Below are 19,931 nucleotides of genomic sequence, written 5' to 3'. Positions count from 1 at the left end.
TTCAGTGCATAGTTACGACCGCATCTATTGTGCAAACTGTGTGGCGTTGCTTGCATCGTCATCTGGGAAGCAGTTTGTCAATGTTATAGAATAAATCTGATTTACACTTCAAAATTCATTAGAAAACGTTCGCATAAGTATACCCGTAAAAAAAAGTAGTGACAACTTTGCAATGAAACACTCAGCCTAGACACATACGCATGCGTATATATCCTGTCAAGACTGTCATTCAGCGACGCAGAACAGCATGTGATCGGAACACATCACGCTGTTGATAACTGTTGTCTTGGATTTAACGTCATTTCTCAGGACAAGATAGACAATACATGACGGCCAGTATAAGTGAAGAAGGTAGAGCCCGGGAAAACCCTGGTAAGAACTACGGAGCCACTGAAAACTACCGGCAACTTTCTCCTATGCCCAAACTGGCCGAGCCCAAGAATCGAACCTACACTGACTGAGGAAAGGAATAGAGGTTGACAACTCTTATCGATGTCATGAGTGTTTCATACGGAAGTCAACACTGTTTCAGTCACGGGATGCTCTGTTATCTAGATCAATAAATCCATACAACACACTGTTATGCTCGTCAGTTTATGCTCGTCAGTTTTATATCCCTCTTGTTTAAACAAAGTAAGATCTTGAAGACAGAACTGAAGTGTCATTATTGAATAGGTTATCATAGAATGCTGGCACAATAATAACAAACCCATAAATTCCTAAATAAATGAGCAAGCATTTTGGATACATTCGCTAATCGCATGATGATAGTACTGTAATCACTTCTAATTGTGAATCTGTTGAAATTACACGTTATGAAAAGAAACGGTTACTTGGGTAATCTTGTGGCAATAAATCGACGAATTTGGGACAAAGAAGGAGAATGCATGAGTTTAGCCCTATTTTGGCAACGTGTAAACCAGAGATAAGTGTATCAATCAAAGATGTCAGCTAAGACTAGTATCATTATTTTTCTTTTTATTTTTATATTATCTGGGTTTTTTTCTTTCTTTTCTTCTTTAGACTACTTGTTTCTCAAGAACGGAAGAACTTTCGTACAACTACGCTTTAAGTCAGAGAGTTCCTGAAGACGTAAGGTAAACTTGCAAGAAATTCTTATTAATTATTAATGCTTATTCAGCGATGCAGAACACAACCTTCAGTATGCAAATGTGCAAGAGACTGAACTGAAACATAATACAGAAACGGGAACAAAAAAGCGTAAAGTGAGGCGTTGTCTGATTTGTAAACAAATAACCAAGACTACTGTTTCAAGAGTTCATGAACAGAAGTTACATAGCAATATCAAAGGTCGGAATTTGTCAATAGAAACGTTATTTACGTTCTGACGTGCAAGATTTTTGCCACCCAATATGGCGGAGAAACAGTAGACATTATTAAAGAATGAACAAATCACAAAGATCACATCAGAAGCAAACATGAAAATGCATTGCGAATATGGCCTAAGCAAATCTATTTCCTTGCATTTTTTGATTTAACGTACCTTGCGTCAGTTTCTATCATATGGGTTTATTCGACCTCAACGTTGTTTAGTGACTTTAAATTATTATTATTATTATTATTATTATTATTATTACTAGTATTATTATTATTATTTTCTAAACTAATCTAAATATTTGCTTATGTCCATGTACGAAAAAGTCTGGTAATTTGGACAAAGTACATATAAAATGTTTATCGATATGATAAAAAAGAGAAAAACGACCAACTTTGAATAGACAAGCACTTTGCCTTATATGTACTGAGCAGTGGACCAGACATCACACCATCAAAGTAGAAAGCTATCGCCATTGCCTTATCTAGGTCCCAGGAATACTGTACACATTACCGTCATATTTTATCCCTATCAGCAGTTTATACATTGATCAGCCACGTGAAGAATGTTGTTGTCTTTTTTGTTTTTATATCAAGTTTTCATTTCCAACTACTGACAACTTTTACTATTCTTTGAAGATTAGTTTGTATCATAATAAGTAGTTGCCATCGATTCTTGATGTCTGGTATTTTTATAAACCAGTTTTCTCACATTTTCCATTTTAAACTAACTAGAAGAGACTTCCGTTTGTCAGAATAGTAACACAAGAATTGCGGAAATCTTTCTCTTATGTAATAATTTTTAAAAGGTAATTAACTTTCCTTTTCCTTCTTGTTTTACAGGACCAATACCGTTTTGTCCCAGCTTGATGAATTTGTATCCGCATTCAACTGCCCTGCGAGCTCTCCAATGAACGCTAAAGAAAAATGTACCATGTTCTCCTAGTCCATCATTTCACCATTTGACATTTAACAATTCCAAATAAAAAAGAATATTTCATACAAAGATTGCAACCGTATATATATATATATATATATATATATATATATATATATATATATATATATATATATATATATATATATATATAATATTTGTCATAAGTTTCACACTAGATATTGGTTGATTCCTTTACAAATCTGGATACCGTGTACACAATATTCGTGAAATATATTTTAAAATCCTCTAAATAGATATTATTGTTTAGAGACAACAAAGTTGTAGACTTTCAGGATAAATAAAATCTAGTTTTCTCTGGTAAAAGGTTTTGCAGAAATGCAAAGGACGCATTGGAACCCGAAGGCTAAGCACGACGGTACTTTTTTTCTGATGTTCTGACAAGTGGATTTATATCACTATAGGCGCTTGTTTGTTTTTTTGTCATAAGATCAATGTAAAGGGAAATATTTATAATGAAGTGAGTTTTCTCCCAGTATCAATCATCTAATGGAGAGACCGCCGTTTCACCATTTATTTGCTCGCAACCATCAATTAATACATCGAAAAGTGCTGATACAATATGAACCGGCCATTGTGACACACATTTTGGAAAATTTATTGATCTTGCCAATGGTTCAATTAGAACCAAAATAGAGGCAAGTATATAGAGAATGCCGCTTTAAAGATGGGCTGGTTTAGAGGTACGTAACTAGCGCTGAGATCTTTTGTGCATGGACATCATTAAAACCCGACTTACGTCATAAAGTTCAGACAGACCATAAATTGACGTCACACAGTTTCCACACCGATGCAAACGATACGAATATAATTCTCGAGCCCATTAGAAAGTGTTCTTGGTAAAACGTGAGTTACGCAACCAAAAAGTCCGTATTTGTGGCCGATAATTCAATAATTACTTTCGGTAATTTATTATGTGATATTATATAAAAAAAATAATCATTAATAATTTTCTTGTCAGTCTATGTCATGTATATAATGCATATATTTTTATCATATTCATTAGTCACGGCTATGTCGAAAGCGGTAGTTGACATCTTGTCACATTATATCATTTTAGTCGCTTCAGATTTAGAAAGGTGTACACATTTCTATGAATGGCTCCAAATCGTCAGAAAAGGCAGATTAAGTCTGAGTGATGGATTTTATGTCCGCGATTAGGAATAAATTTTAGAGTTGAAAGGTCGCTAATTAGTGACTGATATCTCTATCTCTAATTTAAACTCGTACTCCTAGCTTTTTTACCTCTAGGCAAGAGATATGATTGTGAAAGAAATATCTTGATAAATGTCAGTCATGTAAGAAGAGCTATGTCACTAAAATTTAGTATGGCATTACTATACTAATTAGTTCGTGTATATTTCCTTCATTTTTCTACATTTAAAAATTAAAATTCAGTGTATTAATTAAAACGGTCAGATACACCAAAGCTATTTTACTAACGTTATACTCTAACATGGAAGAACATATTGAAACATCAGCATAGTTTATGTTGCATTTTCTAAAAAAATATTACATATAACGAAATGACTGGAAATTTAAGTTCAAGTGACCTTTTTGGAACGGACTGAGCCACACCTGTTGGCTTTGTTATCTTACGCAAAAGCCAAAAGGCTAAATTTAAACAAAACGTTTATGTTGCTTTCTTTATAATGCAAGTAACATTTTTCACTGGTTAGCGAATCTGAGGAAAACATTTTAATGGTTATCTATGGGACTACCACTGAATGTAATAACAGAGAATTGGCCCAGTTGGTGTAATGATACCTTCAAAATTTGAATTCTTAAAACCGTTATAAACTTATACATACTTCATTTTTCATTACTCATGACAGCAATGTTACTATATTGCGTAGCATCATGTAACAAAAGTAAGTAATCAAGAAAGACATTTCTTACACATTAAATGTATTTTGGCTGTAATACTCTGTTGTTTACCATTTTATTGCACCTGAAAACTTTCATGTAGAATAGAATCATTTAATAAATCTGTAATGCTTACAAACACACATATCCACAATTAATTTGAATGAATGAAATATCTCTATTTACGGATTGTATTTTATTGTTCAGTGATTTTTACATGTTAAGTAACGCCATGTATGGGGTGCATTTTATTACACATGTTAAGTAACGCCATGTATGGGGTGCATTTTATTACACATGTTAAGTAACGCCATGTATGGGGTGCATTTTATTACACATGTTAAGTAACGCCATGTATGGGGTGCATTTTATTACACATGTACATAATTCGAGCAGCCTAAATGCAAATGCTAACTTTAAAAATGCTTTGAAGAATTCCTTCCATAATCATTTAATGTAATCTAATGAATAAATTTTTTAAAAATAACGTCGTGTTGTTGTAAACAGTATTGAGACATTGCGATATTAAATCTGTGTATTTGGTATTTAATTCCCATCTACTATGACGCTTGTCTTTTTATGAAATTATGGAAAAAGATGAAAGCTCTCATCGTCAGTTTTCTTGTATCTGAATTCTGGCAAATGTTGACTTTATATTCCTGCACTTGCATTTCATTTTACTGAGATATTCCATTAGTGATGCTTTACGGAATGCAAGAAATGTGGTGGAGAAGGTAAGAAATGTAACGTGGAAGGGAATAAATATAACGTGGAAGTGAATAAATGGGAAGTATTGGAGTACGTGTCTTTACTGGGGTCATATAGAGAAACAATTAGGATGTTAATTTGTGTGGAGTGTCCGTAGCGATTTCCGTTTGTGCCTAATCATGTGCACCCGGTAACGAAGTTTTTCCAAACTGTTTGACGACGGAAAGAAAACTGTGTATTTAATTTTGTAGTTTCCAAGACTTTGGGTGTTATGATTATTTAATAACAGAACTTAAAATGTGCCCATAGAACAAATATGCCCTCCACCGAATGAGTGATGCAAAGTAGAAAAGAGCAATACATCTTGGCAAGAAAATGTGCAGGTTCCTATGAACATGCAAAAGATCAGACGAACTCAAGAAGATCATTAGAGTGCTACAACAGAAGATGGTTATCTGATGTCAACAGTGTATGCCATCTTTGATAGAAATTGATCAAAAGCTCAGGAACTAGTAGCACAAACAGGTAATGCCATGCATGGTATGCATATTAACACGGAAGAAAGGCGGCATAACTTCAGGCAGGTACACCAGGGTATGTCAACAGAATGACAAGCACATGTTGTAATATCCTGCAAGTTTCAGGGCGATTCATTAAAAACTACGGGACTAATCGCACATATACGAATTATACCGTATATACACCTTTAAACAAAAAGAGACATAACTCTGGAAAATGCGTCAGTACACAATGATTTTACGACATGCTTGTGATTACATCATTTCCATAAAAATATGTCATGTTTCAGGGTAATTTCTCAAACGGTGTGAGACTAGTTGCACCCACAAGTGTTATTTACATACAGTAAACTAAAACCCAAAATAGGACCCAACTCCACAAAATTAAGACAGTGCCCCAATAGAATGATATGCTTGTGTTGACCTCACGTCAACAGTGTGTGCCAAATAGTAGCACGATAATGGCGATTTGAGATTTTGGTTACGTATCTGGGTCAAGATCTTCCCCATGACCCCCCCCCCCCCCCGCATCACACGCGAGTGTACGCGAGATCCCTCAAAGCAAAGTTACCATAAGGTGCCACAATACAGCGTGGTGCGAGTGGAAAATTACATGGGCATAGAAAGCTTTGACCTGTATATGCAGCCATAAATATCGCTGGACTCGTACTGATTGATTACGAAACCATGCGAGTGTAATACGTAAACCTCTAAAGTCAAATTCTCATAAGGCGTCTCAGTCAAGTCAATTTTATTTATGGGAATGAGTAGATTCCTTTAGTGTTTCGACACCACTACTATGGGAATAGGATTACTACTCTTCTGTATATAAAATATTATATTAATATTGTTTTCTTTGTGTGAGAATGTTGTGGCTGCTATAATATATTTTCCAGAGATTGTATAAGACTAGTATATTAAATACACAACCTGCTTTTCATTATTATATAATGTTGAAAACTTAACACACTGATCATGTTTTTCAAGGATTTATGATCGTATATATTGCTAAAATCACGCTAGTAGTGAAGTGGGGCACTTTACGGACAAGATTTATACGGAGAATGAGAAAATAAATTACGAACCCCCACCACCCACCCCCACCCCCGGGACAAGGGGAATTTAACATGGGAAATTGAACATACGAATATAGAGGGACAATGGATTGGGTCTATTGACGGACAAGGGAAAGTGGAGACTGTATAGAGTCTGACGTCACGGTGGGGGAGATTGGTAACAATGTTGCAACCCGGAGAGGTGACGTCACAGAAATGAGCAAAGAGCGGATGTATAGATATAACACATACAATAGACTAACGCTTATACAACATTAAAAAAAAAAGTTTTGAGGCAAGAAAGCAGATTATTTTCGAGGCATATGAGTGGCCCTGGAAAGGGCCTTTGGCTTCTTCTGCTTCTATTTTCTTAACTTATACAGCCATGTTCTCACATTCTCAATCAATCCTTTCTTCTTCTTCTTCTTCTTCTTCTTCTTCTTCTTCTTCTTCTTTGTCTCTTTCTACGGCATCCAGTCAGGATGGCCTATGGCTCTGAATTTTTCCTGGACTTTCATCCAGTTGTTTAGTTTTTCAAAGTATTCTTTCTTCTTTCTGTTCTCTCTTTCTTCCTTTCCTTTCTCCAGATATCTTTAATGTTCTTTACTTCTTCTGTCAGGACTTTCCTCATCATTTCCTCTGCTTTCATGAGCTGGTCTAAACCCCACTTCACGAAAGACCACTCACTCCATTCCAATGTATCTTCTAGGAAGCACCTGATTTCGATGACATGATCAAGGGCTTCCTTCAAGCTACCTACTCTCACATACTGAGGTTGAATGAATCCTCTTAGTTTTTTAACTTCCTCTTCAATAATGCCCTGGACAAGATCCCTGACCAATTTGAGACTGGTCACTTGACTTTTGACAAAATCCTTGGTAACTGGATGTCTCCGTTCCTTCTCTAGCCTTTCCACTACATAGGTTACATCCATCATCCAATACCAACAGTCCTTTAGTGCGTTGAACAGCTCTATGCTCATCTTCTTTTATTATGTGTAGAATGGCGCGAACGACGAAGGCTTTGAGTTTTTATCTGTCAAGCACGGACGTGAAGGAAAACATCCCCTACATATCTTCACATATTATATACTATCCACATACGCGAAGAAGCAAAAACAAAGCCAAAAATCTACTTTCCACACACGCAAAGAAGCAAAAACAAACCCAAAAATCTACTATCCACACACGGGAAGATGCAAAACAAAACGAAAATATACTGTTCACACACGCGAAGAAGCAAACAATTATCCAAAAATCTACTATCCACACACGGGAAGGAGCAAAACTAAACACAGAATCTATTATCCACACACGCGAGGAAGCAAAACAAAACCAAAATTTACTATCCACACACGCGAAGAAGCAAAATTAAACCCAAAATCTACTATCCACACACGTGAAGAAGCAAAGAACATAAACACAATATACTATCCATACACGTGAAGAAGCAAAAAACTATCCACAAATATACCATCCACACAGTATGAAGGTTAAAAAAACCCACACAATCTACTCTCCACACAAACGTACGTGAGTGCTTACTAACCCCAATAATCTACTATTTAATCAAACATACGCGAGCTCATACAAACACACACATAACCACATTATTAAAGGAGTGAGTGTTTATATTTATACTACTCCGCAGTCACACAAATTGGCAAATTGAATAGTAACTCTTTTCTTTAGTAACTCTTTTCTTTAGCAACTCTTGGTTAGCCCCGGGAAGGGCTGTTTTATTTTTGTTTGTTGTAACTTCAGTTGCACCTGGCTAATGTCTAAATCTCCCCCGGCCTGGCACCACACACGCATCGCTGACTAAAATCATTCTCCAATTTATGTGTGTGGTTGGGAGCGCTGAGGGAGGATGACTGGCTTCACTATCCCACTCCTCCGTTTGAGGAATAGGGAAAACTTGTTCGTGGCTCCTTCGTCTATTTTGCACCCGTGGATGTTCTTGTCGCTGAGGCTGTCTTTGCCTCTCCAATTCCCATTCCAATTTTCTCTCTGACGAACCACAGGTATTGGTGGCTCTTGTGGCTGAGGCTATCGTGCTGATGCTACCTGTGGAGGTGTTCTCACCACAGGCTTAACTAAACATTTTTGCCTCATGATCAGGTAAGGCAAAATTGGCATTTTCTTTTCCTCCTCTTCTTTTTTTCTCTCCTCCATATCTATTCTCTCTTTCTCTGATATGGCCTCCATGGTCAGCTCATCCAACAGGTGTCGGGCGTACTCCAGGTACATCTGAAGTTCCATAATCTTCACTATTATGCTACTCACCTTCAATGTTGATCAATCAAGAGGGGTAGCCAGACTGACGAGCGTTTCCTATTTATTAGCCAAGTACGGACGTGAAGGAAAACATCCCCTGACACCAAAACTTACTTAGTTGGATTAAAATGATTTTCGCTCCATTGGAGCATGTATCACTGTTTTCTGCACGCACAGCGTACTATTTAATTACTCTTGGAAGAAGGATGGAGAGCCACATCACCCAGGCTTTTATGTGTTCATGGAACACTTATTAATTAGGGTGTCAGATCGAGGTACTAATTAGTTCCTAGCGATCTGGATGTATGGCCGAGGTGAGTGGGATTGGACCCAGCACGCACTCATTGCCTAAGTTGCTTTGTTTTGCTGATTGAGACGAGTGGGATTTGACCCAACGCGCACTCGTGTATACTGCTATTTAGGGGCGTGCACTGCACGCGTGGTGTTTGATGTCCGGCCGTGGTAGAGGAGGCAAGGTTTATTGATCGGGAGGCGTTTCATGGCACAGTTTGGCGTCTATAGATTCCAGGGTATAGTTTCTAAAAGTGTCGTCCTGCATAATTTTGAGGATAACTCTGTGCTGTTTAGAGTTGGTGAAAGATAGATACCCAGGTTTACAGCCATAGGTTTCGATGTTGCAACCTTGTGTGGCGGGGCCCTGGTGGTCTTGCGTATTTGAGACCACCTTGGTTGGTATTGGTTTTTAGGGTCTTATTGGTCTATTAGTGCTTGTTGCGTTGCAGCTTTGAGCTTCTGGGTCTGATGGTCTTTGGGGTTTCGACCACCTTATGCGTATTAATTTGGGGTTATACTTCCTAAGTCAGAGTTTTTGTTTTTGCAGCCTTGTGCTGCGGGATATGATGGTCTTTGGAGTTTAGACCACCTTATATATTGTTAATTTGGGGTCTGTTGTTCCTAAATCTGTTTGAGTTGAGCCACTTAGCGTGGACGGTCCTGGTGGTCTGGGTTCAAGACCACCTTATATGATCTACTTTTATATTTTTTTTTTTCTGATGGCTGTCACCGGGGTTGAATGAGTCGATTCATAGAGGTGTTAATTTTTATGCGAGTTTTGTTAAGATGTTGTTTAAGAGACAAAGAAAAAGAGATATATAAAGAGAAAGATAGAAGAAAAGAAATTGTGAAGTATATATATATATAATTTTGTTCAATTATTTTTTAATAAAAATAAAAAAATTATTTTTTTAAAAAATTAATTCCTAATTTCCTATTTTAAGTTGTTGTGGCCTTGGTTGGTTTTTACTATTCAAGCTATGAACGGCTGTGTCGGTCTGTGAACCCACGAGACCTAGTCGGCCGTCATGTTTCCCAAACAGTGATTTTTAATAAAAAAAATTAATTCCTAATTTCCTATTTTAAGTTTTTGTGGCTTTGGTTAGTTTTTATTATTCAGGCTATGAACGGCTGTGTTAGTCTGTGAACCCACGAGACCGAGTCGGCCGTCATAATTCCCAAACAGTGATTTTGTAAATGTATTTTGACTGGTCTTAATTTCCTTTTTAATTTTTTTTCAAATAGATTAGATTCGTGTATGAATTTTATGATATTTTCGAATGTTAAGTTAATATTAGGGTTTGTGTTCATCAAAAATTCGGGGTAAGTGGCTGGGGATCCAATCTTACTTTGTTTAACTTTAAACTTCGCCCTTTCCTTTTTAAGTGTGTGGCAGTTGTTAAAAATATGCTCTTAGTCTTCTGGGACCTGTCAGTGGTAACAGTTAGGGTTGTGTGGTTGTGGTCCTATGTACTGTCCGAAGCTGTTAGCCAGCTTGGTTTTTCCTGTGAGTATTCTATTTATGATGTTTTGGTCATTGCATTTTGATTTGGGTGGTTTCCTATTTTTACAGACTTCTTTAATGATGGTTTTTAGTTTCCCGCCTTGGGTGCTTGTGTTCCATAATTCCTGCCATTTATTGTCAATGAGGGTTTTAGATATGCTATAGAGTTCCCATATGCTATAATCTAGGTTGATGTGAGTGGTTTCGTTTAGTTTTTGTTAAGCTGTCATATCTGCCATATTGTTACCTGGCATGTTAATGTGGGATGATATCCACATAAATTCTACTTGTAAGTTATCATTGTTTAGTTTTTTAAACAATAGATTGGTTTGCCTTAGATAGTTTTCTCTTGATTTGGTGTTGTTATTAAGTATTGAATTTATGACGCTTAGCGAATCACTTATTATTACCGTTTGGGGTAATTTGTTTTCTTCGATCCATTCCAGAGCTTCGAGAATGGCCCAGAATTCAGCTGTGTATATAGAGCAGAGGTTAGGTAATCTTCGTCCTACTTTAATGTTAAGTTCAGGAATTACGTAAGCTGCTGCTGTTCTGGGTGGTTCTGTTATTTTGGATCCATCAGTGTAAATATTAATATAGTTGCAATATTTTGTGTTGATATCTTCTGTACTGATTGTTTTTAGTTTGAGTTCTTGTTCGTTTTTATTGCCATATTTCGTAATGAGGGTGTTAACTGAGGGGTTGGTATTTATCCATGGCTCTTTGTCTTAGTGATTTGTAATTTCTGCTTGAAGGTTGTCTATAGGAAGCTGTTCAACTAATTGATGGACTAATTTTTCTGCTGGTATGTTTTGTGTTAATTTAGTTCTAAAAAGTATGTTGCATTTATTTATAGCTAGCCGGGTGGTGTGTGTATCGGGGTGTATTGTTAGCCTGGCTGCATATCTGAGGGTGAGTTCTTGCCTTCTAAGGTGGAGCGGCAGTTCTCCAGTTAGGATTTGAAGCTCCACTAGTGATGTGGATGGTAGTGCTCCAGTACAAATAATTAGGGCCTTTCTTTGTATGCTATCTAATTTCTTGAGGTTATTTTGGGGTAAATTTAGCATCCATAACCTAGTTTGGACCTAATTAATGTTTTATATAATGCTAGCAAGGTTTCTTGGTTGGATCCCCAGGTGGTACCTTTAAGGTTTATAAGGAGGTTAAGGTCTTTATTGCACCTTTTAATTAGTTCGTTAATGTGGTGTCCCCAGTTTAGGTCAGAGTCATAGAACATTCCTAAAAATCGGGCTACTTTTACGAATTTAATTTCTTGATTTTGAATGGTAAGTTTTGGATACTGATTTTGGGATTTACGTTTGGCAGAGAACAATACTGCTACAGTTTTTTTCATGGGATAATTTGAACCCCCATTTATCAGCCTATTTCCCTATATTGTTTAAACTTGTTTGAATTTCGCCAATTATTTTGTGGTTGGAGGGATTTCCTGCTCTCCATAGTCCACTATCATCGGCGAATTGTGAAAGTTCAATTAGACTTGATGGCAAGTTGGTGTCCAAGTCATTAATCATGATGTTGAAAAGGGTTGGGCTGAGTACGCTCCCTTGTGGTGTACCGTTTTCAAGAGGGTGTAGTTCAGAGCAGGTGTCGCCAACTCTAGATGTTATTTTACGATCGGCGAGGAAATTCTCAATGAAATTAAACATTCGTCCTGTGATTGCATAGTGACTGAGTTTTGCTAATAAGCCTTTTGTTCATATAAGGTCGAATGCCTTTTCGAGGTCAATAAATACTGCAATTAAATTCCTATCAGCTTTGCGTTTAGAGTTGAACGCTAATTTTATTGCGGTTTCCAATCGTATTAGTTGATCCGTAGTGGATCTTTTGTTTCTAAATTCGCATTGATTGTCAAAGATTAAATTAGTTCTCTCTAGGTGGTGTTTGAGTCGGTTGGTGACTATGGTTTCCATGATCTTACAAATGTTGTTTGTTAGGGAAATGGGTCTGTAAGAGCTGATATCATTTGGGTCTTTTCCTTGTTTATGTATTGGTATTACTATTGCATGCTTCCATTTATCGGTAGCTTGCCTGTGGTCCATATTTGGTTTAGTAATTTAATCATTGATTGTTTGATGTTATTTTGGATATTTTTGTATATGGTGTAACCTATTTGATCTTCCCCTGGGCTTGTTTCATTTTTGGTTTTTAATGCTAGGTCCCATTCGTAAGTTGTACTGTCCTTATTTAGGTGAGATACTTTTGGACCGAGGTCTTTAAATAGATTTTTATGAGTTTTTTCTACTTTGTCCCTATGTGTTTGAAATGCAGGGATGTGGTTGGTGTTACTACTCATCTCTGAGAAATACTGAGCTAGTCGTCAGTTTTTTCTTTATTAGTAGTGGCTCCATTTTTTTTCGGGGGGGGGGGGTAGTTGCCTTCTCTCTAATTGTTCTAATCTTATCCCAGACTTGTTTGGTACTAGTTGTAGTATTGATATTTGCGTAGTAATCATGCCAAGTTGTTTCCTTTGCCTGTTTAATTAGGTTTTTAAGGTTTTTCTCCCTTTGTTTATATATAATGAAGTCAATAGAGTTTTTGTGCGTTTAAATTTATTGAGGGCTTTTTTCTTATCTTTGATGGCTTGTTTACATTCATCATTCCACCATGGGACAGCTTGTTTATTTGGGGTACCACTAGTTTTGGGTATGTTGGTGGTGGCTGCCTTTAGTATGATATCAAGCAGGCTTTCATAATAGCTAGTAATATTGTCATTTTCTAGGTTTTTGGTGTCTACTTTGCTTATTGTTTCTTTAAATGTTGTCCAATCTGCTTTTGAGTATATCCATCTAGGGGTTCTTTTGAGCGAGTTGTACTGGACTGTCATCTGCAGGGTGACTATTACTGGGAAGTTGTCACTGCCCAAGGGGTCAGTTTGATCCACCCCCCAGTCCGCCACCTGGGTTATTGATGGCGAGCAAATGGTGAGGTCTATGGCGGACACAAGACCGTTTTCTGGGATGAGGCGTGTTTTTGTGCCATCATTTAGTATGGTCAGGTTGGACTCAGCGGTCCATGTTTCAATCAATCTTTTTTTTGTCCTTCACACTACCCCCCCCCCTAGCACGTTATGGGTATTGAAATCTCCACAGATAACGATCTGATCTACTCGTCTGTGGTTATTTATTTGCCTATATGTAATTAAATTAGTTGTGTCTGGTTTTCCCCCTGGGTCGTAAATGTTAAATACTTGTATGTGGCCCCTGCCTGTGTCTCTTCAGGCTTCGGTATCAGGCTTTGCCTGACACGATGCAAATTGACGTAAGCTTACTTCAGCTTGGCTAGTCTTGAGCACATATTCATAGGAGGATGAGTCGACAATGGATCGTCAGACTGGAGACTGCCCCGATTTTATGGTTCAAGCGCGGACGCGATCGAAAACATCATTACACGGTTTAGTGTCGGAATGCTAAAATAGTTTGATTTGATGGATAGAGAGAAGTCAAAGAACATGGTTCATGAGACAAATGGCAAACAAACGACAGACTCATGTTTTCAAAACACAACAATTTTATTCAAATAACTAACAACTAACAATTAACAAATTTTTAAAATTAACAATTCAATTCAACAATAAACATTTTTTCAATTAACCATCTATTTTGGACAGGGTTGACAACTGAAGTTGGACTTCCACTGTTGGAATTCATTGGGCCATTGATGTACACTACGTTTTCTAGCTAGAGACAAAAGATAACCGTCAAAATAAGTCACTAATGTTCTAAAGAATATCCAAGACTGCGTTGATGCAGAAAATACACACAATATTGTCAACACATCAATGAATATGTGCCTTGTAATTTCACATTATTAAATCGTGTCGTCTGGGCATTTCTTCTCATAAAGTCAATGATATCGTCTTCCAAAGGGGGCAATCCATACGAATCGAAATACTCCACACATTCTTCGTCAGGAAAGTAGACAGCTACCCAGTGGGTTACTGGGAGATGACTGTCGTCCGTGTTGATCACATAAGCTTGATGGTCTTGAGATTTGCGATGAGGTAGTTCATCTTTAGCGCACAGGACAGGATTCCAAGAAGCAGTGTACGAACTGTGGTTCAAAAGGTAATGAAGTTCCCAGGTATCCATTTTTTATGTGTTGTTTTTTCTTCACAGGCGATGATAAGTGATCAATTCAATTCTGACTTTCCCTTTAAATTTGTCCGACAAGTAACCGTTTCTTCGTTTTGTGTCTTCACAAGAGAGCTTCAGTGTGATAGATTTCAAGAATCGTTAATGGAGGACAAGAAAGTTCACGCAGGTCTTTATACCACTGATGCAACACGGCTTTTTCCGAGATGAGACTCCAAGCTTCTTCCAGATACTGGTCCAATTTTTCTTCTTGACTCAGCATCAGATATGTATCGTGTTGAATTTGACTGGGATGATAGTTTTATCATCCATAGCAATCTTCCTTGATCAATTCCATATTTTTTTCTGCCAAAACAGGAGACTAAATGCTGTTCTTGTTCTGGCCATCTGGACTTTATCACTATGTCCTTTTCGTCTTTGTCTTGGGTTTCTACTTCCACGGTCTCCTCACATTCCATGTCCAAAGATTATCCACTAAGTAAAGAGGGATAACAGAACAGTCTTCCATGGCTTCTAATAGTCTAGAATGACTTTTCTTAAACTGTTGATTTCTAGGGTATTATCGAATTCCGCATACAGGATCACGCTCACCGTCTCGGTTGGAGATGGCTGTGCAAACTGAAGTTCCACTCGAATCTGGCCGGATTTTATCGGGTGGAAATGTACCTCGTCGCTGCCTTGGTCTGGAGTGCAATCAAAAGCCCACAAAACGTAACCTCCTGTGTAATCGTCGTACGTAATGCCGTGACTAGTGTTGGTTCCTAACTGCCCGGTAGCTTCGTACAGGGACAAGTAAGATCGAAAATAATTCCTGTCACCAAACTTAGGTTGGAAGGCTTGGGTACACAAGGTTTTACCATCGCGACTGACTTCGATCTTGACCACGTTGTTATGCTTAAACTCAAAAGGATTGGCAGTGACCACTCCGTTGATGGCTGCATTGTTCACCATACCAATGATTAAACGTTTAAGTAACTGGCCTTGGAACAGATGATCTTCGATCATGGATTGATGGTGAGCGGGCATGGTGAACCTTTTCACTTCCACACGTCATATCGGATACTTGGCGGTCGTTCTGCTCAAAGTGTGACTAATGTCGTTTCACACTTTAGGTAACACTTCCACGCGTCTCGTGTAGAGTCTGGCTTCTTGAAGGACGGTTTTGTAATTGGCAACTCAAGCCATCAAATGGAAAGAGACGCTGCTGAGATGCAGTCTATTACGAATTCCACACCATTCAGCAAATACTTTTCTTGCAACCACATGTCCAAATGCAAACGATCCATCAATTCTAAACTACAACCTTGCTTGATTTTCAGTCGTCAAGCCATATATCCCGCATTGTGAGGATAGTTTTCTTCTGGTGCAATTGCTAGGTCGTTAAACGTGTTTGCACCTGCTGAGTCAGGTTTCCATACCATACAAGCATCCAGATGAGTGTTCTTGGCTTCTTTACCGTACGTCAAGAATCTCGGTGCATCATTTTTTTTGTTTCTATGATTTAATAATCAAAAACGTCTAAGTCTCGAGCAGATCTTCTTTTCTCAGTCTTTCTAGCTTTAGGTATATGAAGTCTTCTGAAGGGGTGTTTTCTTCGTCGTCTCTTTCTGCCTTGTCCTTGCAGTGACGTCAGGGAAGTATGAATACTTGACTTGTCAGCGCTCAGGGCATTTATAGGCGTTTCTCGTCCGCCCAAAATGTCTTTACCTATTTGCAGCAAGACATTTCTGCCTGCTCTCAAGAATGCTTCTTTATGGTTTTGTTTGTCGATGATGATATTTTGGAGAAATTCTTTGCCTTGCGTCAACGCGGCATCTTTCAAACCGTGCAATCCTCGTGTCACCATCGGTTTCAAAACTGGGGCCACCGAACGAAATGCTGATTTCAACATATCTCCTAAAGCGTGTCCTCGCTGTCGAGCGACGCCTAAGTACAATGGATACATGACTTACAATTTGTTAGAGAATCGTTTTCGAAAATGGAGCTTCATCGTGACTTTTCCGTTGGTGAATGCAATATTTTGTCCTAGATCTCTTTTTATAGCAATGTTGACAGTGTCAAAATAATACTTGCTGACGGGTAAATAATGAGGAGGTACAAATTCGCGGTGAACGTGCCATGAACGCTGAAGAGGAAGGTGGAAACACCTTTCACGTTCACCGCGAATTTGTACCTCCTCATTATAACGGCACGGAGGTGAGTCCCACCACATTATACTCCACCACATCGGAGTACACAAAGATCAAATTCAGTCCTTGGTCCAGTTCTACCGGAAAATGAAAGTATCTTGCAAAATCTAGGTGCTGGTAATGGTTGGTATACGTTCTTCTCGTTGGGGAGTGGGGGAAGGGGTCAACAAGGACGCTGAAATCTTACTAGAAATGGGAGCTGTTGAAAAACGTCTCAATCTCTTCTTCATCAGGCTTTCGTGGGGTGGCGTATCTCATGACCACTGGGGATGGTGGTGGCGGTGTGGGTGATGGACTTTTCATCAAGGTCTTAAAATCTTTCAGAGGGGGTAGAGCTGTTTCGTGTAAAGATTTCTGGTGAAAGAGTTGCAGTCGTTGCAAGAGTTGACCGTGCTTTTGTGATTTTTTCTGTTTCAGACAAATCGTGTGATCCATCAACGACTGCAATTCGTGTTGTAACTGGGACATCTCGGTCAAATTTGGACTGAGAGTCAAATGCGGGGTTCGTTGTTCTTGCCAACGATGGTGTTCCATCCATCGTTTGTAAGGCACTAAAGCTAGTTTTCTTCCTTCCATTCGATGTCATGGGTCACGTCTGAGATCTTGGGACTCCAGAGGTCCCTTTTACCTTGCTCCCACAACCCCTTCCAGTATGGTTCCCAGTACTCTTTTCAGCAAAGGTCCTATCAACAGAGGCACAATTCCTCCGCGTTGGACCAACATCTTCTTTTTTCGACAAAGGCATCGTGCCTTTCAAGACGTTCAAACAACATTCGCACACGGTATCGATTACATTTGTGGAGGCGGTTTCGCATGGGTCGAGAAGTTTTGGACAGGACGGACAACATGTCCCCATGTTTGACTAAACGAGGAGGCAGGCCTTTCCTTTTCTTTCCTTTGGGTTTAGAAGAGGGATGTTTGCTGGAGGGTGACATCTTTGCTTGTTGGTTCCGGGACACTCACCAAAATTACACTAACGTCGATGACTTAGCACACGCCCTTTTATCTTTTTATCTTTTTATCGCTTTGTCATAAAGGTGACAATGTGTTTTCCAAAATCGGCAAAGATTCCTCCCCTTTGGTTACTTCTCTTTTTCTTAGGGCGACTGTGTCTTTTCTTAGGGTAACGTTGATGCTTGGCTAAGCGATTTGTCCGATGACGAGACAATCTTTATCTCTTTCCTTTTTGAACAGGAGAATGACGATAGTGACGGTGTGTACATCTTTGAGGTAATATCTTTGAGCGTTCAGAAGCACAAAAACACTGATGCCCAAGCTTTGTCTTTTTTATACTGGAACGCGTCGCCACTGATTGTCTTTGCTTCGTATCAACTTGATGACAGGCATAACACATCGTGGAGGGGTTCCCAACGGACTAAATCGAGTCAGTTCTTGCTTGGACAAATCCAGTAAACTCTGTAACATGCCCGATCTCTCTTGGACTTTGATTTTGGAAGCAGTTACTTTGTGAGCAGCTGACACTGCAACTAAAGAGGAGGAGGGTGTCACCACGGGTTTCCATAGTGTCATCAACTGAAGACGAACGGGTGTCAAATGGGGTTGGGCAGGCATCGTCAGCAACGGAGAAATGGATGAACCTGAGGCTACCGGAGACGCAGTCACCGTCGTTGCAGGTCGTTGTTTGCGAATGTAAAGTTGTGTCCTGGCCGAAGTGCCTCCCTTGCGGGTAGAAGTTGTTTTCTGAGGGCTTTTCTTTTTAGGGGGACTTCTCTTTTTCGTTTTCTGTGTGCTTTTCTTTTTCTGGGGTTGTGACCGGGTCTTGACACCGTTGCTCTTTTTCTTCTTTGGGCTTCGTTTTGCCTTTTGGGGAGTGGCTTCTTTTTGGGGGGAGAACTTTGGGAGCATTAGGATCCCATATTAAGAGGGAGTGAATGATAACACCTCTTAGAGTACCGCTCCCTCCAGGTTTTAAATGATTTACTTTTTGGTTGGAGTCTCGATGCGAGGATCGGCCAGTTGTGTCAAGCTACTTTGTTTCTATCAACAAAGCGTTTGGTTTGATGAGGAATATGAATGATGCCTTGCAGTAATTGACGTACTGTCACCATAAACTATCGTAATACTTCTTTGAGACTGGCTTCTAAGAAACGAGCACGAATTTGTGGATTTATTTCGCGACTAATGCCATACAAGGCAAGAATCAATTTGACGGGAAGATGAGACTGAAGGACGTCATGTTAACAATGTTTGAGACAAACGAAAAGTTCCGAGGGTTTTAGAGATTGTTTTTGGTTAAGTCGAGCACGGAGACATGTACAGGACAGGCCCTCCGTCTTGACACCACTGCTGAAACAAATGGGTACGTAATCGCAAATAATCGGAGGTAGTGGATTTCAAATCGACGAGAAAATAGGCATGTGGAGTTTGAGTGGCATCGTCGTTCGCATGAGCCAGCCAAGGCCTTCCTAACTGTTTGGCAAAGACTTGCACTTGCGATTAATCTAAAGGGCTTATAAACAAGACCACATAATGAATATTCGGACTGATGGTGCGATGGGCTTTACTTTGGTGAAACAAATTATGAGTAATGTAAATGACACTGCAATTTACGATGATGCCGTTTGCGAGTAAACCACAGTTTGATTTCTTCTTCGTCTTCTCCTAACATGTCGTTGAATATAACCAGATGGGTTTGACTGGGGTCAGACACGATTCCGTCGTCTTCGTTGGGAATGCCTTCCACAAACACGATGGAATCACCTTGACTTTCTCGCAAGAGACTGCACGCCGATTGCCATTCTTTGTAACACTACACAATTCGTTGAGGTGGACGGTCGATCAAATGATGTTTATGTTCGATCAAACGTTTATCAAATTCGGTTTTGCCTGAACCGCTAGGTCCAGTAATGAGCATGTGAAACGGATGACGAAGATACAAAGCCTCCCAACTGGCACGATCTAAGTGTTCGTCGATGACTTTAAAAGTGATGGAAGAGGGAGTAGAGACAGTAGAGGTAGCCATACTGCAAGGAATGTCACTTGTGACACGAAGACAGACAAGACAAGAGTTTTGGTAACCAAGATGTCCGAGGGAAAATGTGTAATGTTCTTACAGGCTCTACATGGGGTAATGTCACACAAGTGTCCTCTCGAAA

General features: G+C 39.0%; 2 protein-coding genes across 3 annotated transcripts in view; one reads left to right on the top strand and one right to left on the bottom strand.

Moving 5' to 3' along the window:
* Positions 1–4,646, top strand: part of LOC149785250 (endothelin-converting enzyme-like 1) — a 68,720-nt gene extending 64,074 nt beyond the window's left edge. For both annotated transcript variants that reach the window (XM_089979092.1, XM_089979091.1), the window contains exons 13-14: positions 1,024–1,097; positions 2,179–4,646. In XM_089979092.1, coding sequence (XP_089835218.1) covers positions 1,024–1,097; positions 2,179–2,281 — 177 coding nt within the window. In that variant the 3' untranslated portion in view covers positions 2,282–4,646. The remainder of the gene's footprint in view (positions 1–1,023; positions 1,098–2,178) is intronic.
* The window catches only part of LOC149785249 (uncharacterized), a 108,613-nt gene that overhangs the window by 35,597 nt on the left and 53,085 nt on the right, over positions 1–19,931 (bottom strand). The gene's annotated exons all lie outside the window — the stretch shown is intronic.

The sequence above is a fragment of the Sinohyriopsis cumingii genome, chromosome 13, assembly GCF_028554795.1.
Source record: "Sinohyriopsis cumingii isolate HCF-2022 chromosome 13, ASM2855479v2, whole genome shotgun sequence".
Lineage (NCBI taxonomy): Eukaryota > Metazoa > Mollusca > Bivalvia > Unionida > Unionidae > Sinohyriopsis > Sinohyriopsis cumingii.
Note: the sequence above shows the minus strand (reverse complement) of the source record. Positions and strands in the feature narration are given on the sequence as shown.